The 27,277-nt window shown below is 47.6% G+C and overlaps 5 protein-coding genes, 1 non-coding gene and 1 pseudogene across 8 annotated transcripts; 1 reads left to right on the top strand and 6 right to left on the bottom strand.

Annotated features, from left to right (window-relative positions):
• Positions 1 to 1,663: 1,663 nt before the first annotated feature.
• LOC147986919 (uncharacterized) lies at positions 1,664 to 3,315 on the bottom strand (annotated as a pseudogene). The gene is made up of 2 exons (XR_015615444.1): positions 1,918 to 3,315; positions 1,664 to 1,799 (listed from the first exon to the last, which is right to left on the bottom strand). The product of XR_015615444.1 is annotated as an uncharacterized LOC147986919 (transcript).
• A 2,614-nt stretch (positions 3,316 to 5,929) lies between these two features.
• Positions 5,930 to 6,001, bottom strand: TRNAD-GUC (transfer RNA aspartic acid (anticodon GUC)). The gene has a single exon. It is a non-coding gene; the product is annotated as a tRNA-Asp (tRNA).
• Positions 6,002 to 8,777: 2,776 nt separating this feature from the next.
• On the top strand, positions 8,778 to 14,109 carry LOC125539863 (uncharacterized). Of its 2 annotated transcripts, none has more exons than XM_048703399.2 (11): positions 8,778 to 8,982; positions 9,714 to 9,825; positions 10,222 to 11,032; positions 11,143 to 11,195; positions 11,404 to 11,481; positions 11,574 to 11,872; positions 12,186 to 12,636; positions 12,732 to 13,031; positions 13,171 to 13,350; positions 13,444 to 13,535; positions 13,629 to 14,109. In XM_048703399.2, exons 1-11 carry the CDS (start codon positions 8,888 to 8,890, stop codon positions 13,831 to 13,833), a joined length of 2,676 nt encoding a protein of 891 aa, XP_048559356.2. In that variant the 5' UTR covers positions 8,778 to 8,887; the 3' UTR covers positions 13,834 to 14,109. The 2 variants fall into 2 exon arrangements, with proteins under 2 accessions (XP_048559356.2, XP_048559355.2); XM_048703398.2 differs by having other exon boundaries at positions 12,183 to 12,636.
• Positions 14,110 to 14,933: 824 nt separating this feature from the next.
• Positions 14,934 to 16,058, bottom strand: LOC147986918 (uncharacterized). The gene has a single exon (XM_087540195.1). The coding sequence runs from the start codon at positions 15,786 to 15,788 to the stop codon at positions 15,153 to 15,155; it is 636 nt and encodes a 211-aa protein (XP_087396321.1). The 5' UTR covers positions 15,789 to 16,058; the 3' UTR covers positions 14,934 to 15,152.
• Positions 16,059 to 17,655: 1,597 nt separating this feature from the next.
• LOC125527807 (anthocyanidin reductase ((2S)-flavan-3-ol-forming)-like) lies at positions 17,656 to 20,606 on the bottom strand. Its single transcript, XM_048692319.2, has 6 exons — positions 20,372 to 20,606; positions 20,048 to 20,214; positions 19,643 to 19,843; positions 19,396 to 19,555; positions 17,963 to 18,182; positions 17,656 to 17,875 (listed from the first exon to the last, which is right to left on the bottom strand). Exons 1-6 carry the CDS (start codon positions 20,493 to 20,495, stop codon positions 17,728 to 17,730), a joined length of 1,020 nt encoding a protein of 339 aa, XP_048548276.2. The 5' UTR covers positions 20,496 to 20,606; the 3' UTR covers positions 17,656 to 17,727.
• Positions 20,607 to 22,959: 2,353 nt separating this feature from the next.
• On the bottom strand, positions 22,960 to 25,746 carry LOC125527806 (anthocyanidin reductase ((2S)-flavan-3-ol-forming)-like). Its single transcript, XM_048692317.2, has 6 exons — positions 25,530 to 25,746; positions 25,131 to 25,297; positions 24,018 to 24,218; positions 23,740 to 23,899; positions 23,370 to 23,586; positions 22,960 to 23,269 (listed from the first exon to the last, which is right to left on the bottom strand). The coding sequence occupies exons 1-6, from the start codon at positions 25,651 to 25,653 to the stop codon at positions 23,122 to 23,124; spliced, it is 1,017 nt and encodes a 338-aa protein (XP_048548274.2). The 5' UTR covers positions 25,654 to 25,746; the 3' UTR covers positions 22,960 to 23,121.
• LOC147986917 (uncharacterized) lies at positions 25,659 to 26,857 on the bottom strand. Its single transcript, XM_087542206.1, has 3 exons — positions 26,405 to 26,857; positions 26,286 to 26,373; positions 25,659 to 25,732 (listed from the first exon to the last, which is right to left on the bottom strand). Exons 1-3 carry the CDS (start codon positions 26,855 to 26,857, stop codon positions 25,659 to 25,661), a joined length of 615 nt encoding a protein of 204 aa, XP_087398332.1.
• Positions 26,858 to 27,277: the final 420 nt, after the last annotated feature.

Below are 27,277 nucleotides of genomic sequence, written 5' to 3'. Positions count from 1 at the left end.
AGATGAAATTTAGGATTTTGTTGAACATGCCAAAATTTCCAGAGGACAAGCAAACTAGAATTATTGTTGCTTGTATGGCTCTTCATAATTTCATTCGAGAGAGCAGAATTCTGGATAGGGAATTTGATGCATGTGATGCGGATGAAAACTATAATCCAATGCCTAGTTCTGCTGCATCTGCATGGCCAGAAGACGAACCTCTTGTTGAAGATACCAACATGAATGACTTCCGTGAAGAGTTAGCTCGTGCTTTGTTTCATGGAATGTGATTTTTTTTAACCTTGATTGAGGACTTGTACGTTTAAGTGGGACGTCTCATTTGTATGGACAAAATAAAATCTTGGGTACTATCTCTTTGGAGCAAATAAGTTACTGCTATACAGTTTTGGTATTCTATTTTGAACACATCTTAGTTTTTTGCTGTGAGCAATCTCTGTTTATTTGCATGTGTGTTGCTCACCTGTCCACTGATTTTTTTGCACCAGATAGTCGTCTCTCATGCAATGTGAATTATTCAGTATAGGTTAATTACATGATTTTTGGATTGAATCTGTCCGGAGTCTACGTTAAGAACTGGTTATATACTAACTTTGTGCCGTGCTACGATGATTTTTTTAGTGGAAGGATCAGATACCCAAATTTGAGATACATCGTTGCAAACTGACCATAATGCTTTGTATGGACAAAATAAAATTTATCATGTTTTTGATGCTTGATTTGTAAAGATAATTTGTTTATGTCATTTCTGAGCGGGAGGAGGCCACACAAGAGCCGACCACAACGAATCCGGCTGAAAAGAGGGCCAAATGATTGAGAAAGTGCATTTATTGTCAATCCAACCCTCTCATCCAAACATCACCAAAGTTAGAGTTAGTTTAGGGTTAGACACAAGTTAGAAACTAACTCTAACCTCTAACTAAGTTAGAGTATCCAAACAGGGCCACAAACAAGACGGAGCTAGAGCGCAAAGCAGCATCTGGCATCGACGGCTTCCTCGTGATGTATGAAACGCGTGACACAGTCCACGGGGGCGACTCGCACTGGTTCCCTTTTCTCGCTGCTGTTTGTTGCTTTAGTCTTAACCTGGACAATGGTGATCTGTACATCATGCTTGGGCGGACGATATCCACCTAGCAGCATATTCGTACGTACACATATGTTAGTACATACAGCAACACTATATATCTCTTCCATGAACTGACTGATCACAAAAACCATGCAATGCATGCACAAATGACATCAGAGATCGAGAGAGACAGAGAGTTATATATACTCACTTTGCAGTTGCACCACGTAAAACAAAATAGCACCAGAGTCCACATCTTTGCAGTTGTGAGCCAGCTTGGCAGATGATAAACAGATCTTTGTTGATACTTGTTGTTGTAGCAACCGGACGCCTTTCAAAAGGGACTCGGTGTTGCATTGAAGCACGGCCAACCAGCGTGCGGTGAGGCATTGCCGGCAAGGGCTGCTGTGACGGGAGAGAGCAGTCGCGGGCAACGTGACCTTTGGTGCCGCAGGAAAAGCAAAGGCGTGGACAGTCTTTCATTTCGAGAAACCGTCTGCAGCAAGAACCAAATTAAACATGTCATCACTCCACTCACCAAGAGAAACTTACTAAGAAAGATGTAATAAGCTAGGTTAAACATGAATCTAAACTAATTCAGATCAAGCAAGACCTGCAACAATCAAGCATCTTGGAGGGTTTGTCGACGTGTTGCTGGGAACAGCTGGTTAGATCCTTCTCTTGCCCTTCTTGGTGTTGCAGCAGCACCGGACAGTCCTTGTCCTCGTACTCCCTAATTGATCCATGATTAGTTGACAGTAGACAACAAATACGTAAACAAGGCGACCACAAAAATAAATGGTCGAATAATCTGTGCATGGAAAAAGTAAACTAGCTAGTTTGCTGCTTACTGTAGAAAGCAGAATTCCTGGTCCCCTGGATTCCTGAGCCGGATCTTGGAGGTTGAAGGTGGTGACAATGGCATGTAGGTTGTCACACCGACAATCTTCTAATTGTTGACGTGGTGCCAGGCTGATCCAGACGGAGCACATGAGCCGACCGTCGAGACGGGTGAGGAAGCCACACCCATGACAGTAACTGTAAGGACATACAGAGTCGATGGTGATGGGCGGATCCAGCCTGAGCCTCCCCCTCCCCTGATCATCACCCTGATCCTGGTGTATGTAGCTGAGCTTGTAGGCATAGATGGTGTTGCCACGGAGCATGTAGATGGCATTGTCTTGCTCCATGTAGACGCCGCGGCCGACGATAGGGACGTAGTCTCGCGGCGGCCTTGTTTCGTCGGTGAGCACCGGGGTCCAGTCGCGGGAGCCGGAGCCAGGGGCGAAGGTGAAGAAGCCGCGGTCTTGCTTCAGGGAGACGAGGATGAGGGGGCCGGGGAGCACGGCGTAGCCCTGGAGGAACCCGCCGCCCAACCACCGGTACTTGTCCTTGTCGTGTTTGTCTTGGCCGACCTGCTCCCATTGGCCCCCGCCCTCGGGGAGCGGATGCAGGGGTCGCATGAGGAGGCTCAACTTGACGGCATACTCGACGATGGGGCACAGAACAAAGATGTGGCCAGCGGCGGAGATGGGCATGCAGTTACGGCTCCTCCCTGCTTGAATCTCCGGCGGCAAAGGAAGATGCTCCGGAGATGTGTCTGTCTGGGGCTGCTGCAGAGTTAGGTGCAGGGCATGGGGTTGCTCGCCGGCACCGTCGTCCTCCTGGCGCAGGATGCAGAGCGAGCGGCCGTCGGGAGCCAGGGCGGCGCTGGCGTCGAACCTGCGGCCAGTCGGCGTCTTGATGTCGTGGAAAGCCTCGAGCGCGTCGTCGCTCCGGCCGAGGATCCGCCCGGACCGCGCCACGCGGAGGCGTTTGAGCCGTAGGACGGCGCCGTCCTCGAGTCCGACGAGCAGCGACCAGGCGGGCCGGTCGGCGCCGTCACCGGCGGCGGTGGAAGAGTAGTCCCTCCCGGGGGCCACGCGGGGGATCCGGGGGGAGCAGAGACGACGCCAGCGGCACTCGCAATTGCGTAAACGGCACTCGGACTCACGCGCCAGCTTCCACTCCTCCGCCGTCTCCGTCTCCGCCGCCATCATCGACCGCAAGCGCTCCCCCTCCGCCTCCATCCTCCTCCTAGCTAGGGTTAGGGTTAGGGATTTGGTCTCGCTGTGGTTCGCTCGGGACTCGGGAGTTCAGATGGGCAGCAAATTCACTCGGAATAAATCTATATCTATACTACCTATTACTCACTCTGTCTGGAAATACTTGTCAAAGAAATGGATAGAAATAGATGTATCTAGAACCAAAATACATAGATATATCCATTCTTCCACGACCTCGGCAACCTCTTTTTCAGTGACATGGGTCACCTCTTCCATGTCACTGAGGAAAAGGTTGCCGAGGTCGTGGAAGAGGTCGTCATTGCCAGGAGTCTAGGGTAGACGTAATGATCTGAAACGACGGTGTGAAACCATACGAAGCGGCGGTGACTAGGGTAGATGTTTGCCTGACTATATAATGCGGGTCGGATAGGTCGTGAGTAATTAGCCCGTCCGCGATAGGGTGAGCGAGGAGGAGGAGCATGCATGTAGGTTTTCTTTTCTCATGCTCATACAAGTGCTAGAAGAGCTCACCTTATAAAGAGATGCAACTTTCATTTAACTTTTGGGATGAGACTAAACTTAGTATAACTCACACCACTCAAAGCCATATATGAATGGACCATGAGAATTTCAGATTTTTTAGTTGGGCTTTAGGCTAAAGGCCTACTAACAAATTTCAACACCACTGACAACAAGCGTGCTGTTCTGTTAGACACTGATGGAAGACGATCAACGAGATGGCAAAAGGAAGATAGAAGAACCAAAACAACCATCAGCAGATGCCTGTGTGGAACATGATTCAGTGATTTCTATAAATGTCCATGAGATGTTGTTTCACCTAGCAAGAAAACACGATCAGGACTCAAGTCAAGTAGCTTTAGGATAGTTGATGCTTTGTTCATTTTTCTTCAGATTTTTATTCTCAAGTCAAGTAAGATAGGATAGCTGATGCAGATTGTTGAGCTTCTCTGTTGTATAAATGAATTTATGTACATTTTGAATAAAGACTCCTGGTATCTGCAAAACTGTTCTTCTATTTGTGATATTTGCAGTCAACTGAAGAAAACATCCCAGGCCACATCTTGTATCAGAAGTTCAGAACAAAATTCAGAAGAAAAGGAGCTGCCTCTGTTCAGTTTTCACAGTCAAGCGTTCAGATCTTCGTCATCCATTGCCTCGAACGCAGCCTCCCGCGCTCATCACAGATTACATTACATGGGTTCAGTGCCGTCTATTCCAAAACAATGCCTTGAGATCTTCGTCGTCGATTGCCTGGAACGCAGCCTCCCGCGCTCTGTCGCTGCAAGCTCGGACCATGGCCCTGTGAGCGAGGTAGTCCTCGTCGACCTCCACATAGCCATACTTGGCGTACTCACTCCGTACCCAGGCCTGGAATATGCAGAATTCCTCTACGGCCACATAGTAGGCGCGTGCACGAGCATATTTTGCCACCTTGAGCTCGTCCATCTCCTCTTCCGGCGAGGGAATCAGGTCGGGGTTCTGGAGCTTCAGCGCCTTGAAGAAAGAAGGGGCGCGATCGGGATGGGTCCGGCTGGCGAGGATCGAAGCCACCTCCGCCCGCGGCAGCCGCGTCATCTTCTTGCTCGGACCTGACTTCTCGTAGAAGGCCCTCCTTTTGGCGGCGCGCAGCTCCGCGTCGTCGGCCTCTGCCTTCCTTTTGGCGGCGCACGGCTTCAGCGGATGCTTCTCCGTCGAAGCATGCTGGCACGGCTTGAACGGGCGCTCCTCGCCGGCGGCCAACGCATGCTTGGCCGCGCTCTCGTCGGACGCCATGCTCCCGGTGATGCGCGAACCCTCCTCGCGGGCCATTGGTCGCTGATCGATCTGATCTTCCGAGGAAGCCTCAGACAGCCGCCGCGAGATCTGAGGGGGAACAGAGGAACCTTAGCTATCGAATTAAGGGAGGAGGAGCCGGCATTTTCTCGAGAATATAAAGGCGGAGGTCCTTTGCGCGTGGGAGCTCGAAGAGTCGAAGTCGGAGTCGGATAATAGTTCCCGCTTATGTTCTGAGTAATCGTTTGATTCAGTTTCAGTTGGACTGCCTCTTGATAATTCAACTTTGAATCGAATCATGTCCAACGACCACCGGAATTTTTTCTATCCTTCCCCCATCGATCAATCGGACAAGAGGAGCTTATCGAAATCCATGTATCTCCAGGTTTTGATTCCATCTATTTCGCGCATTCGACGGAGAAGCTTTCTGGTCTTTTACGATATCGGCAGAACATGTAGTTTGTAGTTCGCCATTCATAAGTTGCAATCGTGGCTGAGTTGCATACATAAACAGACAGATAAATTCAGCTCCTAATTCTGTTCTGAGCTAGTAGAGTGCTGGATTCAACTCCCCCGAGAAGCTTGCTGGTCTTTTAGGAATCTGGGTATCGGGGGAACATGTGTCATGCCCTTTGCCTATTCGCAAGTCCTTATGAATTCCAGTCATTTTTGTTAAGCCTGAGTTCCATAGACAGATAAATTCAGCTGCGTAATCTGAAGAAATGTTCCATGCTGAGGTACTAGAGAGCTGGATTCAGAGTAACAGGGGAATACTTGTGGGCTGTTATAATCTGAAGAAATGATCCACAGACCACAGTGCATGCGGTTGGTAGTCTTTTTTGTTTATGTTTTTTGGGTAGTCTTAGTGGTAGTGGGTACGTGCATTTCATCTAAAAATGAGTTGCACCGTGAAATCAGTGCCCGTTCATGTTCATATCTGTAGCCCCTAGCAAAGAACAGTAACTTCTAATCTAAATAAGAAAAAGTACAGAGTATTATAGAAAAAAATGGGGTTAAAAAAATACGCCGTTGCCGGGGATCGAACCCGGGTCACCCGCGTGACAGGCGGGAATACTTACCACTATACTACAACGACTTGATTGAATAATTTCGTAAACCGGCTCTATTATTCGTATAACTTGCCATTTTTAAGGCGCAATGCACATTTACGGAAGCCCGGCATGGCCAGAAGTCCAGAACTAATCCGGCAAGTTGACCTCAGATGTGATACGTTTTCTGAAACGATACGATCTATTCAGCGGAATGAATGATGTTAGTACAACCTGGAGAATCAAATGTTGTTATTGGTATTTGGTGGGCAATTTGTCCTCACATGTAATACAGTATGTTTTATTGAAACGATCTAGTTAGCGGATTGGATGATGTTACAACTAAACCGGAGAGTCAATGTTGTTATTGATATTTATCATTAGTTGTAATCGAATAGCCGCGTAATACGTGGAGAATCTCTAGGCGTGCAATTCAACTAGATGTGTGGATCCATGTTTGCTACTAATACTAAAGTCATACTAAAGTTTAAACATTTATTTTGGACGGAGGGAGTATAATTCCCCGTCCCCCCCTCTTTCACAACTAAGGTTTATTGTCCTCTCGTCAAAACCTCTTGGACACACATCATCTTCTTTTACCATCACCGTGCCGAGAAGCAGGGTTGGAGCATAGTGGTGATCATACCGAGCCACAGTATGTCCTTTTTACCACATTTGCTCTTATGATTTGGTATATGAATGACCCACTGACTAAACTCCCGACTTGTCCCTGGCCCGTTCTTTACAGGGTAATGTTTGCTTCCGACCGACCGGCCGAATGAGCACGCCGGTCACACCTGCGTCGTTGGATCAGAGTAGATCTACGACACTTATTCAGCTACAACACTACTCACATCCTCTCCGCACGGTCCTTATCCTTTCACACGTTTTTCTCGGCCCCGCGTCCTTTTCCTCATATGATCTTCCTCTCGCTCCCTCGAGACGTGATAGATGAGGCGGCCCGAGCTGATCCATTCCTCTCCTCCTTCTCTCCACTTCCCCACAGACTGCCCCTGCCGTGTGATGCCCTCGCTGCGAGCGGAGGCCTTGGCTGGCTTTGAGCTGTCTAGGTAGACGCGCCCCTTGTCTGGCGAAGCCGGTGACCAGTGGTGTTTTTTGTATTCTTTGACGAGGAGTTGTAGTTGGCACTGACGGCTGCAGATGCTATAACTAGCCCCTAGAGGTTGTTGGGGTCATGGTGCAAGCTCCCGACAGAGAGAGACGCCATGCTCGAAACATCAAGGCGCCTTGCTGCAACCGCTCGTACTAGGAGCTGAAAACATGCGTTGCCGGTGCTTCATAGGCCGACCACACGACTCCAATGCTGGAACCGGTGACGAGTTTTATTGAAACAATAGGATTTTTTGTTAGAATCTTTTTTGCACTGTCGGTGGTGCGCATGGCAACCACGCGATCCCAATGCTGGAACGGTTGACAAGTTTTGTCGTAACAATCGACGTATTTTGATGGAACTCTTAACTGTCGGTGCTACGCATTGGCGACCACGCGACCGTAAATGCTGGAATTGTAGATGAGTTTTGCTCGAACCCGTGTTCGATTTTGTTGCGTACACGGAGAACACGCGACGCAATGCTGCAATCGGCGAGGTAATTTGCTAGAATCGACACTACGTTTTGCTGTGTTGGCAGACAATCGATGTGGGCGGACCCTGATGAGGCGACGAGCGTCAAATAGTCGTGCCGCGTCCAGCTCACGGCCGTGCTTTACCTACCGCGCCGCAGTGCTACGACCAGGGGGTGGGACCTTGATGGAACCATCATTGGAATTCTGTTCCAATAGTTAGTGGAGGGAGATGCGCACACCACGACGTGCCGCTGCAGCGGCCGTGCAAGCGGACTTGTAGACAGGGGCGCGGCTTTGCTGGGCCCTGTCATCGGGGTTCTGGCGAGCAGTGTCAAGGGGAGCGCCGCGAGGCGTGCTGCAGGGGCTGCAACAACGCGTTGAACTCGAGGAAGGATGCCTTTTTCACGAGCATGGGGAAAGAAACCAGTCGGCTATCATCGTAGCAATCAGACGGCGTCGGACCACTACCGAGAATCACACTGCACATGACATCTACTTCCTTCGTTTCTAAATATAAATTCTTTTTTTTTTAGAAATTTCAATGCAGAATAGATAAGATGCATGTAGATGGATTTTAGAGCGAGATTCATTCATTTTGCTTCGTATGTAGTCCATATTAAAATTTCTAAAAGGACATATTTAGGAACAGAGGGAGTATATCCAAGTCAATATAAAAAGACCCAAAAGAGCAGATACAACTAATCTCAGCCATCAAACCATGTCTATCCAACAATTTAGATTGCTCCAATGACGCGCTCAACATGCTTAGTGTGTAATTAATAGCGTATCAAAAATACAAATATCATCATTAATTACATGGAGTAATTAGCACCCAATTGATATCCTACATAATACTCGTATACTTGTACTAGTACATGCAATTAATATTCTAGTACTCCCTCCGTTTTTAAATATAAGTCTTTTTAAAGATATCAGTATGGAATACATATAGGTGTATATAGACATATCTTGGAGTGTAGATTCACTCATTTTGATATGTATGTAGTCCATAGTAGAATCATTAAAAAGACTTATATTTAGGAACGGAGGGAGTAGCAAATATCAACGTGCATTACACATGCAAACATTTACTAGTGGAGAGAAAGAAGTGTGCTGCTTGAAACTTGGTCCAAAGTAAAAACCATCGGAAAATCAAATCACCCAAAAATTGAAATTCATTGGAAAACAATAAAAGCAGGCAGCACAAGTGGACGCCGCGAGGCACGGTATAAAAACCGGCTCGCTTCCGCGAAGGAGCGACAGCGACCGCGTTCCCAAGCCCCCACACGGTCCCTTACCTCGCACGCCAGCAGACTCGCCGTTACCCGCCGCCGCGTCGAGGAACTCCGATGGCCTCCACCGTCGGCCGCACCGGCGGAGGCGGAGCCCGCCACTGGCTCGAGGACGAGGCGCCCGACCTCCGCTCCCGCATCCGCCAAACCCTGTGAGCAGCCACCACTCCCCCCTCCCCCCCTGTCCGCGCACCCCCGTCCCCAGCCCGTACCGCGTCCCCCGCCGGTTCCCGCCCGCGGTCGGTCGCCTGAGGGATCGAATTTCTGGTCGATCCTCAGGCCCCGCCCGGATCTGGGGGTTGGGTCGAATGGAATTGAACGGATTGGTTGAGGGCTTTAGGGGTTTCGCGTAGCCGACGGGGGTTCAAGCCTTCCTTCCTGTTCCTGGTCGTTTTTTTTTTGTGCAACCACGCATTCCTGCTTGCTGCTGCTGCGATGCTATTTAATTTAGACAGGTCGGGAATCGGTGAATCCATCGGGTGCGTGCGTGCGTGCGCCGATGACGGCTTTGTCAGTGCTGACTGCTGAGTACCACTGGAGCTCAGCTTGGTTTTGATCCGGAGGCAGTAGGGTGTCTATTAATTGACTTTTTGGGTGTCCATTAGCAATGCTGCTTTGTTGGTTAGCTCCCCTGCTAAATACATTGTTAATGGTCAATTTGATGGTGTGTCTCAACTGTCGACACACCTTTTCATATGCACCTGAGACTAATTTTCTTCTTCACAAGCTGGAAACTGTTCTCGGATGAGTTTGTTAGTATTTATGCTTAATTGTGGGGCTAGGTTCCACATGTATATCTTGTGCACAGAGCTTCAGAGTGTTGTTGTAATAGGAGCTCTTGCTTTGAAGTATCTTAACCTCATTTCTTTCTAATTCTATTCAGAACGAGCAAATTGGCCCGATATTATCAGCCTAGGTATGCCCCTGATTCCCAGGAGGCCCAGAGATTTGTTGCCAACTTCGAGGAGGTGGCATTCAGGGGGACCAACAGTAAGGTGTGTTTATCGCTCATGCTTCCTTTTTTTTTCCCGAGAAACCGCAAAAGAGCTTGTGTTTCATTGTATTGAAAAGAGGGGGTTAATAGTTACAATCCTCCTGGGAGGCGGTTACAGCTCGGGATGGTAGTCAATGGACGTCCCAGGTTTGCGGGATGATAGCTCGTGCTTCCTTGCACCAGTCAGCTAGCATTTTCCTGTTATGTTTCAAATCAAGGGAATCTAGAATTTTTCATATCGTGTATCCAATTTATATGTTTCTGCTACTTATTTGGACAATGTGAGGAAGCAACGTTACACAGCTGCACTGGTTGTTTTCTTTACTCGGCTCACGTCTGAATTTTATTCACTTTGTGTCATACTGTAAGGATTTAATTTATTTTTTTATCTGTCCAGGAAGACTACATGAGAAACATATCAAGCAAGTTGCTCATTATGGAGAAAAAAACAAGTGGACTTCTAGAACGACGAATGCAGTTACGTAGTCAATTGCAACTTGCTAATACAGCTCAAGCTTTACAGGGAGGCAATCCTTCTGTAAGGCCAGAGGCAGGGATGATGGCTACTCCAGGGCCAACTTCTCAGCCCATGACGCCTCAAACTTCAGGCCTAGTGCCCAACCAGCACATGGTTTACCCTCGCAACACAAACTTGCAGACCGAGGTTGAGCAAAAGCACCCTGGCATCAGGACAATTCCGGATCAGCGTCCAAAGTTTCAACCCAAAGGGATCACTACAGTAGGGCCAGGTGTCAGTCTGTGGCAGATGCAATCAGGAGCCAATCAGAGTCAGAGCCAACACGCGTCCAGGCAAACACAGACTACAAACTTTGTAGGTTGCAGCCCACCAAGTGTGTCAAAGACAGCTGGGGGACCAAATTCTCTGCAAAATCACCTACTTGGCCAAAATGGTAGTTCCGTTGGAAAGCAGCAGCCACAGCTGACAAGGATGAATCAGCGAAGTTCAAGAGCCAACCAACAAGAGAGGGACATGCAAAAGTACCAAATGCTTGGAGCACAACAAACTGATATCTCCAAGATGCAGCCCAATCAGCTTGGAGGATGTAATAATCAGAAGGATACCAGGCAGACAAATCTGTTACGGTCACCGGTCGAGGCATCTGAACATGAGCCTATGACTCCACCTCTACAACAGATTGCCGGTGCTCAACAAAGCACTTTGCTTTGTCAGAACTCCCAGAATACTGGTACTGACTGCTGCTTTCTTTAATAAAAAACTGTGAATGCCATAAAATTTTGCTCAATGTTTTCCTTTGCATTGGTTGTTGTTCATAAGTAACAGTATTTGTTATTTCAGCTATGATGGGCAGTGCTAGAGAATGCGATCTAATTGAGGGGATGTTTTCGCAGGTGAGAATCCTCTATTTCATACGTGTTGAGTAAACCCTGATTAGTCATTTAAGGTTCTTGTATATATAATGGGTGTTGGTTTTCCTGTCCTTGTATTTAAACAAAGTGTTACTAGCTGAATGACTGAATCAAGTTGAGGTTGTTGATGGTTGTTTTGTTAGATTTGTACAGCTCGGCCTAATTATATTGTTGCAATGTTTCATTGCAGATCAAGTCTTGGAAGGATGCTTATTTTTCGCAGTTTGTGGAACTGGAACGTCGAGTTGTTATTCCAACACTAACAGAGGTCCCTGTTCTTTTTCTAGAGATGAATCTTCATTCATTGATAATTTGCAGCGCATCTCTGTCGCTTACAACCTTTGTTCCATCTCCATACAGGAACAATTCTTGTCACTACCTGCAGCAAAAGCTAATGAATACAAACGTAAAGCATATGCCAAGAGATCAATCAGAAAGATACTGAATTTCTTGCTGTTGGAGAAAAGTGATGTAAATGAGGGTTTGAAGTCGGACTTCCCCAAGTACAAAGAAGACGTACAGAAATTGGTGGCTTATATAGAGAGGGGTAAAGCTCACAATGCAGAGATGAATACAGGATATCAGTTGCGGAATTGTCGTGAGGAGCCTCAAGTAATTAATCTTACTGGCAATTCATCCTCAATCAGTGGTGGTAAAAGGTAGGAAAAAAGCGGTAGCTTGGAAAAATCTGGAGATATTAAGATCAACTCTTTTGTTTGATGCAATTCTATGTATTTATTCTGAAATATCGAAATAGAATGGTAAGAAATATCAAAACAGAATGCTAAGAAACATTTATTCTGAACAATATGTCGTCCTTAATAACATGAATTTTATTTCTGTTTAACATTTTTATAGTAACCAAAGTCTAGCAATTCTGTTCACTCATACTCCCTATTCTTCAGAACTTGACATGACAAATGTGTGTAATTCCCTTTATTTAATGTGTTTCTCCTATTTCATTTGCAGTAGACAGCAAAAGCAACCTGCAGACACAAGCATTTTGCCGTCAAGGCAAACAAATATGGCTAGAACACCACCACCTCATGAACAGAGCAATGGCAACCACTTGCTAGGAATAGCAAGTCCTTTCTCTTCACCAGGATCATTGCCGTCTTGTTCTTCCAGTATGCTTGAGTCCTTGACCCCCTCACCAGTTGTAAATCCAGTGATAGCACCAGCATCACGTTGTGATCCGCTGATCCCAATGGACGTTGACAGCATATCTGCCTTCTTGTTGCACGGCAATTCAGCAGCACCAGCACCAAAAGCAAACGATTCTAACCAAGTCACTCCTACTAAACCGACATTACCAGCCTCGCCACGTCAGGCAGACATAGCAGCTGGTCAAGCAGAGGTTCAGGCGGGAGGTGGAGACAGAACACCGGTGACTGAAAAGCCCATCGACCGACTAATGGCTGCGGTAAGTGTACCACATGGCTGAGCTCAGTCCAAGTTCATGAATTGTTGCAATCACTTATACTGACGGTTCTGTGCTTATTTTGTATGTAACATCAGATACGATCTTCATCACCGGCAGCTCTACGCAGCTCAGCTAATTCAATTTGGTCTGTCCTCAGCATCAGGGACACTGTACCACATGGGCAAATTGGCACAGTTTTGGATGGCACATTCTCTCAGCAGCAGCGGGGTGGATCTAATACTGCGAGAAAAATGAAGCGAGTTTTCAATGATACAGCAGCACACTCTGAATCGCTACTTCTCGGAAGCATGGATGGCAGTTGCATGACATTTGAGTGTGACGCCTCAGACTCTGGATCCAGCAGCGAGCAGAACATTAAGCGGCTGAAAACACAGGTAACACGATTGGTCATTAGTTTCTTATTAAGTTTCCAATCCAATGCCCACATGTTCTTTTATCTATTGAAGCCCACTTGACTTTCTGTTTGTCATCACCTCGTAACAGTGTTAACATACCTTGAACATTTCTTGGCAGAATGCTAATGATGCTCTGTTGAAAGAAATTAAAACTATTAATGACACACTGATCGACACAGTGGTCAGCATATCTATGGATGGGATCGTCCCTTACGATGGCGGGACAACAATCAAACTGTCTTACAGCGCCGTGTCGCTTTCACCGACCGTGAAATCACTCTTTGCAACATCTGAAATGGTACTTTATATTTCAAAGTTCAGACACTTTGCCGCACGTTACGCCACATCCCATAGTTACCCCGATGTACTGACTGATTTTCTCCTGATGCAGTACCTTGTCTTGCCCGTGAAGTTTTTCGTCCCAGCAGATTATCCGAGCAGCTCTCCGGTGCCTATCAGTGACGAAGGAGATGAGGTGCCAAGGTGAGTTGAGCCTGTCCATGCTAGTCTACTACTACTGCATCATCAGGATGCCCAAAGTTGCCCCTGCTTGACAATAGCTTTGCCTACCCACAGGAGGAATTCCAGCACCATCTCAGCCTCGGTAGACGTGGCATTCCGGCACGCCCTTCGTGGTCTCCTGGAACCCTGGTCGATTGAGGCGGTGGCCAGGGCATGGGATGCCTGCGTGCGAAAGGCCGTGACGCAGTTTGCACAGCAGCTCGGCGGGGGGACGGTCAACTCGATATTTGGCGGGTGGGAGAGATGCACTGCCGCATGAGAAATGGATCAGATATAGGAAAGAAATTAGTGGGGATCACAACCATCTTGGGCACAGGGCAGTAGCAGAAATGTAGAGACTTGCGTTTTTGACATCTGGGGCATATTTGTAGATGTAAAGTGTTGTTTTGGAAGGGATAAATGTAGAGTGGTGAACACCAATGGATGACTGCAGATATGTGAAATTTGTTGTGCAATTGTAGACTCTGAAATGAGGAACAATACAACCGGAACTGTAGATATGTGTTTGAAAATTAAAATTTGTTCTGGCTTCAAAGAGTGCAAAAATTGTTTTTGTTTCCAATCTTATTCTGATGGGGCAAGAAAGCCGGCCTTTTACTGTATTGGCACCTTATTTTGTTGATTCTAACAAGTAGTCAGAGCTTGATATATATGTATGATGACCATCTGATGCGAACGTGCAACTGTAGATATGTGTCTGAATAATGATTTCTGTTCCAAGTTCTAGGCTGTTACAAGCTTTGACAAAGAGGCATTCTTCTGTTGATGGGACAAGAAAGATGGTTAACCACTATGATCTGCTTGTGAAGTGAAGCTTTCAGAAGCTGATGCGTAGTTGATTGTTGAATAGCTTCGAAGGACCTGAACACCTGATCGACCGGCGATGTTGATCTGAGCAATTTGTACGCTGTACTAATACTTGTTCTCTGTTTGCCCACGCTGCTTTTAAGTTAGTACGGCTACCCGTTTCAGTTTCATATTATTTTTTTGGCATGAACGGCGTTGGTTAAATTTAAAATTCATCAAGTTTGATACCTCATGTTTTGAAAAAGCTTGATGCACATAACCACTACTCCATCCGTTCCAAATTACTCGTCGCAGAAATGGATGTATCTAGAACTAAAATACATCTAGATACATCCATACCTGCGACAAGTAATTCGGAACGGAGGGAGTACTACCAAAGAAAACATAGAAACTTCCCTCAGTTTTATACTGCGTCCTCTGCTTGCTGTTAGGTCGGTCTTGTGCAAGCTCACCGCAAAGGGATTTGCCAGCATCTGTGAACAGTTTTGCCTTGTAATGGATGTAATAACCTTGACGTTTCCCTTTGTTTATAGGCCTGTACAATGTTCTTGAACTGAACCTGAACTTGGTTGCCAAAGGTTTCATTTTCGTATTGAAAATGTAAACAGTCTGCCAACTCTGATAAACCATGATGAGACCTGCAAGTTCCCGATAGATAAGGACTGCTCACCGACTAATCAACTGAAGAAGAAATGAAAACATGGCAGACGGCAAAGCATAAAACTGCAACATGTTGATCACCGCGGAAGACAGACAACGTGGGGTAGTTCTTCAGGGCCATGTCTTTTCAAAGAAACGCTTGAGATCTTCGTCGCCGCCGGAGAAGTCGATGGAGTTCATGGCCTCCACCCGCGCCTCGTCCATCCACGCCCGGGTCTGGTCCCTGCCGGCGATGTACTCCTCGGCGACCTCGACGTAGCCGCGCTCGGCGTACTCGCTGCGGACCCAGGCCTGGAACCTGCCGGCCTCCTCCTGGGTCTCGATCTGCGCGCGTGGGCCGTACACGTCCGTCTTCTCCTCCTCCTCCAGCGACGGCCACAGGTCGCGGCTCAGGCGCCTCAGGGTCTTGACCTCGCGAGGGTCGTGGTCGGGGTCGTCGGCGTGGTCCTGGGCGAGGATCCAGTCGACCTCCTCCTGCGGCAGCCGCGCCAGCTTCTTCCCGGACGCCATCGCCCCCTCGTACAGCTCCGAGAAGCCGATCCCGGCGCCGGCCGCGGCCGCTTTCCTTTTGCTGTTGCGCACCTTGAGTGGACGTGGAGCCTTCTTTTTGGCGGTGCCACGCTGCAGGTGCCGCTTCTGCGCGCGCTCATTGCCGGCGGGCGCCGCTTCCTTGGCGGCACGCTCGTTCGCCGTCATGCTCCTTGTGGTGCGCCGGGAGGACGAAGACGAAACCTCCTCGCCGGCCATCGTTTTTGGTCGATGTGATCTACCACAAGCCGCGATATTTTGGGGAGGATTGAGGAGCCCTACAGAGCCTGCAGTGGGGGAGGAGCAGCCAAGCCGGAGCCGGTGTTTTTATAGAGCCCGAAGTAGGACCGGCCGGAACGATCCTATATATTCCATCGGCGGATCGTGCGGGAATGTCGGCCCTCGTTCGGTTCGCAGAAAAAGGATTCGTCCCGCGCGCGTGGTCGCCATCGTACTTCGGCGCCTCTGTCTTTTCCCAACTAACTTAGACAGAACCAGAATCTTGAATGGTTATAGAGACTGTGGTATCCCAGCCCATCATGATTAAATTCTGATGAATTAAATCCTGATGTTCATATTTATTTCTATATTTTCGGTGATAATGTGCGCATAGGGGTAAGTGTATGCGCGTATATATGAGCGCTTGTGCCATTTTTTTTACAGCTGCTCTTCGTCACAAAGAATTTTTGGACTCCTCGCGTCATAGAATATTTTGCGCTCGGGTCATTTGGTTTATCTTATATTTTTATATTTTCTGGGATAAATTACATTTGCTACAACTTGTTGTAACTCAAAAAAATGGTGCCAAAAAACGGTGCTAAAAATTTGTGTGTCATAGGTTAGGGGACCATTTGTAGGAATGTGCCACCAAATTTTATCCCAATAATTTGGTGTGTCATAGGCTAGAGGACCATTTGTGGGCATGGGCCACCAAATTTTTAGTTATAAGTGAGTATCGCAAAATTCCAAATTTCCCTAAAACCAAAATCCCAATCATCGTGAAGCCTTGTCTTTGGCAGGGTTTATCACTTAAACATAGTTTTTGGACTAGCTAATTTAAACTTATTTGGTCATGGTCTAGTAGGTTTGACATGTTTGTTGGCAGTTGGTTCACTTCAGGTGATGTGGCGTTAGTAGTCGCCACATGTGCATCTAATTTTTCTTGTGAAAAGGCCGAAGGCCATAAATTAAAAATAAAGCCAACCCTTACTAGAACTTCCTTACAAAAATAAGAAACTAAAAGCAAGTTTTTTAAGAAATCATCACCATCTTCCTCTGTATCCACCGGCGAAGCTCCGTGTGAGAGAAACTCGTTGCCTCCTCTAGGCCTTTGTCTCACCGGAGAAATCTTGTTGAAAGTCATGATCTTCTAGAAGCAACAACCGGGAAGCCATCGATGTAGGCAAGAAAACGATGGCAACCACAAATTGAAAAAGATTGTCATTCGAGAGAAGCACACACCAAGGAGGGCCAAGAGATAATCTCGACTCTAGCTAGACATTAGAGGGGGACAAAATCTCAGACGTCCCTCGATGGAGTCACGTCTGGCTGAGCTTCATCGGACGGAAATGGAACCGTAGAACAAAAACACGCTGCAATGACTACCACTTCTCCTCTTATGTTACACGCCACACTCTATCATAGTGTTGGGACTTGACATGCCTCGTCGTGGCAGATGCTGGATCTGGCTCAGGCTAGTCGGCCCAGACAACCCATCGTTCCATGCCAGCAAGAGTGTTTAACAAGAGGTCCAAGCACGATACAAAATTGTACGTACCACAAGGGCAGGGCGGGGGCGGTCCTCCGTGTCAATCCCTAGTGGAAACTTTTAGGGGCAGGTCACCCTCACACCAGTCCCACCAATGAACGAATATTTTTTTTTACTTTGCAAAATCAGATGAATCTCTCAAACATGAGATTTAGATGGGTTGAGATTCCCTGCTCCAAACATGTGGTTATGCAACAAAAAACTTGAAAGTTGGCATTTTGGTGATACAATAACCCCAAAGATTGAGGTTTTGCGCTATCCCGTCTATTTTTTTTCACACAGGGAAGAACTAGCATCTTAAGGCATCAAAACAGAAGCGCGAGTTTTTAAGGCTCGTTTTAGATGAAATTTTAGTTCTAATCACATATTGATCAGCAGCCCACATACATATCAGTAGGGGAGAATCCCTGTGGTCCTGCCGTACTCGACGAGGTCATCGAAGATTTCACTCAGGTCATTGTACTTGAACGTGAATTCTTCCCCAATAAGCTTCTCGGACGACAGACACACTCTCGGCTTCTCTGGGCACCCATCAAAGCTGCAAAACATACATGGATGCTTTTAAGCCAACAACAAAAATATGCATGAGTGCGTGTCGAGTAGTTTAGACTACCGATTCACATACCGTTCGGGTTCCAAGTTGTATTGTGGGTACTTCTCCGCAAGGAGACGAGCAAGTTGCAGGATGGTGGTGTTGTTGCTGCAGCAGATGTACCTGCCTGCCGAGGGCTCGTTCTCGGCGAGGAACACCTTGGCGCGGCAGAGGTCGTCCACGTGGCATATCGCCATGGAGTCATCTGTGACCGCCTGCAGGCCCAACAGGATGCCCAGCTGTTTCTTGTCACCTGAAATATGCAGACGTGTGTCACCAGTCAAACTAACACTTGCTTGAAAAACCAAAAACTTGCCTTCCTGCATCTTCCAGTCAGCAAGTGCTGACCAAGCTGTAAAAAAAAATGAATTGCAAAAAACCATCACATTTTAAGTTCACATTCGGATTTGCCACCAGATTCCTTGGACGCCCCAAAAATCTATCACTTTCCTTGCTAATTTTTTCAATAAACACTAACGATCAATTTGGGATGATTTAATCCAATTTCTGACAAAAAGGGCCCACCTGTAAGCGCTGTGGTGGCACTAAAAGTCAAAGAAAATGGTGTTGACTGTTAAATTAGACAAATGACCCACTAGTCAGGAACCCCTCACTCCCCACGATCCCACGTGGTCCACCTCTCTGGAGCCGCCCGTGTGTCCTCGTCGAGATAGCCGGCGCATCCCAGCCACCTCTCCTCCCGTGCTCCGCCCCTCAACCATCCGCCATGTCTTCTCCCTCCGAGCGCCGGCGAGATCCACCGCCCTACGTCCCATCCCGCACAACCATGTACCGGACCCCGCAGCCACCTCTCCTCCCGTGACGAGGTTTGTCCTCCTCCTCTCCGGCGTGTTGCGAGCCGGTCCCCAACTCCGAGCTCTTCGGCTGTGGCGGCGCTGCAGTTCCTGATTGAGGCTTGGGTGCCCGCCAAGGAGCAACCGCGTGTGCTGCAACCGCCGAACTCTTGGCCCGGGCCACCGCAACAAGGGAAGCCTCTCCTGTGGCCGCTGGCATGGCCGCCGAGGTTGGCTTTCCGAGCCCCTCTGTCCACGCCTATCTCCCCTCCGACGGTGACAGTGCTCACAGGCACAACAACCTCCCTGCAAGGGGTCAATTGTAATCTAATTTTGTTTCTAGGGCAATTTTTGCAAATTTTCAGGGACCCTTTTGTGAGTTCAGCTGATGACTGGTGGACCCTACGTCTAACTTAACGGTCAACAAACAGTTTTGACCGTTTATGCCATGTCAACGCTTACAGGTGGGCCTTTTTGTCAGAAATTGGATTAAATCATCCCAAATCAATCATTAGTGTTTATTGAGAAAATTAGCAAGGATACTAATAGATTTTTGGGGCGCCCAAGGAATGTGGTGCCAAACCTGGATGTGAACTTAAAATATGGTGGTTTTTTGCAATTCACTCCTGTAAAAAAAACACTGAGAAATACAAGCACGGATGCCTCTCTCACCGGACAAGAGGGAAAGGGTGATGGGGACGCTGGTTCTGGCCTTGGAGTCCGGCGACGCACCCAAGGTGTACACGGGCAACATGGTGACAAGGCTAACGTTGTTCTCCTCCGCGAATTCGTTCGCCGCCTTCTCCAGAACCACCTTGGACACCGCGTATCCCTACCATGCAAATTACACATGACCAATACTGCCTTCTATGGATTGTAAATGTCCTTGTGAGAGGACAGAATAAAAAGAATTATGTACCCAAGTTGGTGGCTTGTTGGCTCTGAGGTACTCAACGTCGGACCAGGAGCTCTCGTCCAGCACGTGGCCGCCGCCGTGCAGGGGTCTCCTCGACACCGCGGCGTCTGACGATGTCAGTATCACCCGCTTCACCGTCCCCGCTCTCACGCAGGACCTCATCACGTTAAGTGTTCCTTGGACGCCAGCTTCGATCAGATCTCTCTGCCGTCGAACACCACATGATGAAAATGTCAACTGTGGGGTGAACTGAAGCTTTTTATGGCCGATAATAATTTGTCATGGCTGACAACTTAAATGGTGTCCCGACTCTCTCCTAACAATCTTGCAAATGAAAAAGAAACATGGTATCCCTGCAAAAGAAAATAAAAGAAAAGAAAAAGAAACATGGTAGAAATGTCTGTTTACCTCAGGATCTGCTGATCCGAGGTTCGTCGGAGCTGCGACGAGGAAGACGTAGTCGCAGCCGGAAACTGCGTTATCAGAGCTGCCTTCTTCATCCAGCTGAGCATTGATGATGTCCAAGGGGCCAAGTGTTTGCAAGTCCATGAGGTGGGAGTTCTTCTCCACGTTATCTTCATACAAAATACAGAATCATGAGAGTCCTGGGAAATTTGGATCAAAACACAGAAATCTTTATCCAGTCGAGTCTGAACTCTCAAGAACCTAACATTTTCAGCTCAAATTCTACAAGATAGAACTAAAAACAGAAAAAGGAAACAATAATCCAACCGGGGTCTCTGACAGTCGTCTTGACAGCGTAGCCTTTCTGGAGCAGCAGCTTGATGAGCGCTGAAGCGATGTAGCCGCTCCCTCCGGTGACGCACGCCGTCTTCCTCCCCTCGGCCGCCGACATCTCGATCAGCACCTCTCGATCCTGGCAAAGATCGAGAACGACGATTCGCTCGCTCACCTCACTTCAGGCAGCGAGGTCTGCTCCGGTTGTTCGTTGCCACTCCGTAGAGAATCTGCATTTATACTGCACATACCGAGACAAGTTGCAGGTTCGTGACGAGTGACAGAGAAATTTCTAGCAGCTGAAAGTGATCTGCACGCTCATCGATGACGCAGTGACAGTAGGTAAGGTCGATGCGCGCTGTACGATACGATACAATACAATACAAACGTTTGAACTTAGAATTGTTGACGCTGCCGTCGAGCTCAACAGCGAGCAACTGCTATGGAAAGGAGGGGTTATATGATTTGGCTGGCGGCGGGCGAGGAGTTGACTGCGAAATACTGTATTGTTTTTTCTGAGCCTTAGAAGTCAGATCCTTCTACATTTTTCTGGCATTAGGTTGAATTTTTTTTGATAAATTATTACAACACAGTGAACTTGACTGTAAATACTCTCTCAGTCGCATAGTATTTTTTTTCAAAACGGAGGCAAAAGATTTGCCTCATTTATTAAATAAGAGAGAAGTGTTTTAGAGTGTTATAAATGACCCGTATGCCCGGCATGGCAACTACTCGCGCACAAGACCAGTTTTTTAGCTCCTACAATAACCCAAAGCTTGACGTCGTTGATGATAGTACGGAGAAGGACCGGAGGCGGTGCGCTCTTGTGTCGGAAAACCCGAGCATTACGCTCGTTCCAGATCGTCCAAGAGACTAGCATTGTAAGTGAGGCCAGGGCTCGTTGGTTTGGGTTTTGCAAGCAGGTTCGCATAGTATAAGAGCACACCAATGTTTCAACATATTTGTGCTTTATGGGGATATCAATTATAGTTCTATTTGCAGTGCGTCGCTTGCATTTGAGGCCCAATCTATATTTATACCTACTAATAAAGCGATTTGTGCTTTTGGCCGTCTATTATTAAATTACCCTGAAACTTTGCTAAAAAATTACCCACCATGTCAGGTGAACCCTCTTTGACGCTCGCATGCGTCCAACTGCTGCCGCTTCGCTGAAGCGCGCTAGGGGGGTCGCCCCACTATGAGCGTTTTAGCAGTGCGAGGCAAACCTGTTCCCTCAATCGGTTTTCTTCTGTATTTTTTTCTTTTGCAGGTTTTCGGTTTTTCCAGGTTTCTTTTCTTTTTTAATTTCTGTTTTTGTTTTAATTTCTTTTCTTGTTTCCTTTTCTCTTTATTTTATCCTTTTTGTTTATATTTTTAACCTTTGTTTTCAAAAAATGTTTGAAATTCCAAATTTTGTTCATGTTTTCAACAATTGTTCATGGTTTTCAAATTTCTTCACTTTTTAAAAATTTGTTCACAATTCAAACTTTGTTTAACGCATATCACTAAAATATTCAATGTGTATTTAAATATTGTTCAGCGTATATAACCAAAATGTTCAATGTTTAGTTAAAAATTGTTCAGCTTATATTACAAAAATGTTCAATGTATATTTAAAATTTGGTTTAGCATATATCACAAAAATGTTCAGTGTGTATTTAAAAAATATTCACCGTCTATTACAATTTTTCAATGTATATTTAAAAGCAGTTCAACATATATAAAAAAGAAATGACTGTTCAGAGTTTCATGTGTTCATGTTTTTCATTTTTATGTTCATCTTTTTGATATTTTTTTAATTTCAAAATTTGATCATGATTTTTTTTTAAAAGTAGGAGCTCCCCGCGACGCCATCCATAAATAAAAAAAGGTTCGTTAAAAACAAGAACCTTACAAAAATGTCATCCGGCATTAGGCCTATTTCAGCCTACCCTATCCCCGTGCTCTACGGCTCGCCCCTGTCCCCATGTAGTGATCGTCTTCCCTCCACTGTCGCACTGACATATGCCAGCTCCGTGGCGCCGCTTCACCTGCCCACCATCAGATGCTACCGACAAGACAAGGCAAATCCTCAGGGCAACTTCAATGCGTTGACGCATTTGGTTCACGAGTGTCTGTTTTGGTTGAAACGGACGAAAACGCCGACCCAACCCATAGGCGCAAACCAAACCACGTTTGCTCACTCTCCGCCTGGACGCATTTCCGGTCCAAATTTGCACCTGATGTGCGTCCACACGACACGTCCAAATTACGTCAAGCAGAGCACGTCCACACCATTCATGAGCGCTCGTGTTGTGAAAGATAATAGGGAGGGGGTGGGTGTCCAAAGAGATCTTGTCAGCAGTGATGATGACAGTGGTTTTACCCAGGTTTAGACCCACGTATGTGTAGAGGCTATGGCATGCCTACCTATGTTTGTTGATAATATGAAAGAATTGCAATGGAGTTTTCTGATCTATCAAATTTTGCACCCGCGTGACCTTCTCTTCCAGTGAAAACTTGTTCACCTTTATATAAGTCGCCAGGGGCCGGTGGTTAGGTAGTTGTATATTCGATGGATAGAATATGTTGGGGTGATCCCGTAGTTGTAGAAAACATATTTCCTGTAGCCTGAGGATCCTCGGGATAGTGCAACTCGGGTACTAACATCTTATTTTACAAAAACACAAGCACGGAGCTTCTGGCTTATTTGAGACAACAATATTTTGTTCCGGTCACATATTGATCATCAGCCGGCGTACATATCAGTAGGGAAGAATCCCTGTTGTCCTGCCATACTCGACGAGGTTGTCAAATATCTCACCCAGGTCATTATACTTGAACACGAACCCTTCCCCGATGAGCTTCTCAGAAGACAGGCACACTTTGGGCTTCTCCGGGGATCCATCAAAGCTACATAAGCATACTTGGATGTTGTTAAACCCACATAAAAGATAAATATTTGCGTGCCTGCATTCGAGCAGCCCAAACTTTAAACAGCCGACTCACGTACCGTTCAGGTTGCACATTGTATTGTGGATACTTCTCTTTCAAGAAACGGGAGAGCTGCAGGACTGTAGTGTTGTGGCTGCAGCAGATGTACCTGCCGGAGGAGGACTCGTTCTCGGCCACGAACACCTTGGCGCGGCATAGGTCTTCAACGTGGCTTATCGCCATGGAGTCGGTGATCAATTGCAGGCCTATCAGCATGTTCAGGAATGTCTCGTCGCCTGGTAAATGCACATGTCAAGCGGACACCATGTCAGAAGAACACCGGATTGGAATGAGAGCTTGCTTGCCAGTCGCCACATCTCTCAGTTGGCAACCACCGACCGAGCTGTAAAAACAAGTGAGAAATGCTATAGCATGGACGCCTTTCTCACCGGACAACAGGGAGAGGGTGAGGGGGACGCTGGTTTTGGCCTTGGAGAGCGGCGCTGCACCCAAGGTGAACACGGGCAACACGGTGACGAGGCTGATGCCGTTCTCCTCCGCGAATTCACTCGCCGCCTTTTCCAGAAGCACCTTCGAGACCGCATACGCCTGCCATGTAAATTACGTACATAAAACGGATACCAACGTTACGTGATTTTGCACATGTAAATGTCTGGAAGAGAGATAGCAGATGCACACACACACACACACACAAAAGATTATGTACCCAAATTGGTGGCTTGTTTGTTCTGAGGTACTCGACGTCGGACCATGAGCCCTCGTCCAGCACGTGGCCGCCACCGTGCAACGGCCTTCTGGACACCGCGGCGTCCGACGACGTCAGGACCACCCGTTTCACCGTCCCAGCTCTCACGCACGACCTCATCACGTTGAGAGTTCCTTGGACGGCGGCTTCGATCATATCCTTCTGCCGCCAGACACAAGACGATATTAAATTAAAATAAAGTTAAGTAAAATACTCCATCATGACTGTGTGCATCGCTCGATGTAGAGTTGAGCTGACTGGTTGTGTCCCACTACTCAGTTTTGCCATTAGAAATTTCAACTGCTCAAAAATGCCATCGCGTCATTAGACACATGCTCAAAAATACCACTAAACATCATCATTGTGATCTTAAATCTCTTTTGCCATGTTATAGTGACATAAATACTTATGAACCAACATGCCAGCTCTCTCTCTATCTCACTACAATAAAGTATGGGGCCCACTTGATCCCAATAGCGTTCTTATTTTCCTGTAAAATTATTCGCTTGGTTACTCCTGAAAAGTGGGGCCACACATATCATTGTGAGATAGAGAGAACTGACATGTGGGTCTAGGCTTATTTTTGTCATAGAACATGGTCAACGGGTTTGACGTAAAAATAACAATGTCTAATGGCATTTTTGAGCAAACATCTAACAGAACGATGTCATTTTTAAGATATTTAATGGCATTTTTAGCAAGCATCTCACGGATTGATGGCATTTTTGAATAGTTGTAACTTTTAATGGCAAAACTGAATAGTGGGACACAACTAGTGACATAAATGATAAAAATCCTTGAAAAAAAGACCGACATCACGTTTTCTGTCAGCTGCGGAGTGCACCGTTGGCTTTTGATCAGAAGGCCACGTGAAGGATGTGACATCAGGGTGAACAAGGTCCCAAGTCTAATTCTTTGGCTGAGAATAATTTGCCAGAGATCACGTGATATATAGCTGACAACATAAATTTGTGTCCAAGTCCCAACTCCGTACATCACCGTCAGATATTCAGATGCCAGATCGAAGAGCGATCGTGCAAATGAAAGCAAAGATCGCTGGAGATGGATGTTTACCTCAGGATCTGCTGCATCGATGTTCATTGGGGCAGCGACAAGGAAGGCGTAGTCGCAGCCAGAAACCGCTTCGTCGAAGCTTCCTTCCACGTCCAGTTGGGCACCGATGACCTCCAAGGGGCCAAGCGCTTGCAAATCTTTGAGGTGGGAGTTCTTTTCCATGTCATCTTCATACAAAATACAGAATCTTCAGAGTTTTGGGAATTTTGGATCAAAAACAGTTTCCAGCAGTTTCAGCATAAGTGATAGTACGCAAAACACTTTGATTTGGAACTTGGAAGGCATGTTTTGCAGTCATAAAAAGAACATGTCAGAGTCCAAAGAACCTAACTCTGAATGGAAGTTTGCTGGAGTGCATAAGAAACAGAACTAGTAGAAACGAAGAAACAAGAACCAAACCGGGGTCTCTGACCGTCGTCTTGACCGCGTAGCCTTTCTCGAGCAGCACCTTGATGAGAACCGCAGCGATGTAGCCGCTCCCTCCGGTGACGCACGCCGTCTTCCTCCCCTCGCTCCCCGACATCTCGATCAGTACCTCTCACGGCGAAGAGAACGACGATTGGTTACCTCACTGCTCCGGATGTTGCCACTGTGTAGAGAACCTGCATTTATACTGTGTACATACAGATAACTAACGACGGAGACAAGTCCCAGGTTGGTGGTGAATGACAAACAATTTTCCAGCAGTTGAAACTTGAAAGTGTCCTTGCACGTCATCGCTGACGCTGAAGTGACAGTAGGTAAGATTCTTGTGCATGAAGACTCTTAGCCGGCTGTATTTATGCATGGCTGCTAACGCTAAAGTTACAGTAGGTAAGGTTGATGTGCACTGTACGATATACTACTACCAGAGGGAGTACAATACAAACATGTGAACGTGGAGCTGTTGACGCTGGCTGCTATAGAGTGTTAAGAGCATCCCAACAGCCGCGCAACGCGCCGCGCGCTAAAAGTCACGATACAGCGTCGGGTTAGTCAGCTTTTATGCGTAGCGGTGCGCTGGCTCCAGCGGCCGCCGCAAATTAAAGCGCGCCCACGCCGCTCCAGCAGGCGCGCTATATTTCAGTTTTTTCTACTACATATTTGGTTTTGTAGATAGTTCTCCTATTACACATTTGGTTTCGTAGATAGTTCTCCTACTACTACTCGTCCGACTCGGACTCTGTCTCAGTGATGTCCTCCTCCGACGTCGGAGCGTAGGCGTCAAGGAACCGCTCGTCGCCGGAGTTCCAGGAGGACGCATCTCCTAGCGCTTGGTTGTATTTAGCGACCGCCTTCCGCGTTCGCTTGTCCTCGCGATAGTCGGCTCGCTCCTCTCTCCTCTTCGCCCTCCTCGCCCTCCTCTGGGCGAAGAACTGTTCCTCGTTGGTGTCTTTCGGGAAGCGATGACTCCACAGCGCCATGGCTTGCTCGTCCATCTCGGCCAGCCTGAGACGATGCTCCCGCCTCCGGTGCTTGCGATGATCCTCGTAAGTGAGAAGCCGCGGGAAAGGCGCCAACTCCTGTGCGCGCTCCCGTGTCGCCACGTCGGCGAAGTTCATGTCCCGACGGGACCGCAGGAGGCGCCACGCCGCAGCGTCGTACGCGCGGGCGCCCTCCTGAGCGGTGTCGAAAGTTTCGAGACGGAGCCGCATGCCGCCAACCGACCGAATCTCGACGGAGTAGGTGCCGGACGGACGCACGCGGACGCCGCGGTAGCCCGTACCTCCCCGGCGCCGAGGCGGCATCATGGCGCGGTGGTGGCGTGTCGGCGGCAGAGCGCGGCAGGGGGGCGATGGAGAGACGGAGAGAGCGGCAAAGGGCGTTGGAGAGAGCGGCGGAGGCGCTGCAATTTATAGGCGCGCCGGACGCGGCGCGCCAAATGTAGCGCGCAAGCGGCCGCCTTTTCCCGCGCGCGCTAGTTTCGCGCCACCGCTGGAGCGCTCGTAAACGTCCCGCGAGCGCTATAAAGTCAATTTATCGCGCGCGCGTCTTTTGGCGCGGCTGTTGGAGATGCTCTAAATTACGATACGAATTCTACTACAGTATTGGACTAGACGTAGTACAGACGGTGTGGGGCGTTGCGTTTATGTCGATGGGAGTACAACTCATTTACTTGTCCTTTAAGGACTCTTATATATTGTCTCTCATATAGACCACATGTAGTC

This window comes from Triticum urartu, chromosome 2A (genome assembly GCF_056163025.1).
Source record: "Triticum urartu cultivar PI428250 chromosome 2A, HENAU_Tu73, whole genome shotgun sequence".
NCBI classification, from domain to species: Eukaryota; Viridiplantae; Streptophyta; class Magnoliopsida; order Poales; family Poaceae; genus Triticum; species Triticum urartu.
The sequence above is the reverse complement of the archived record's forward strand: the minus strand, read 5'-3'. Positions and strand labels throughout refer to the sequence as shown.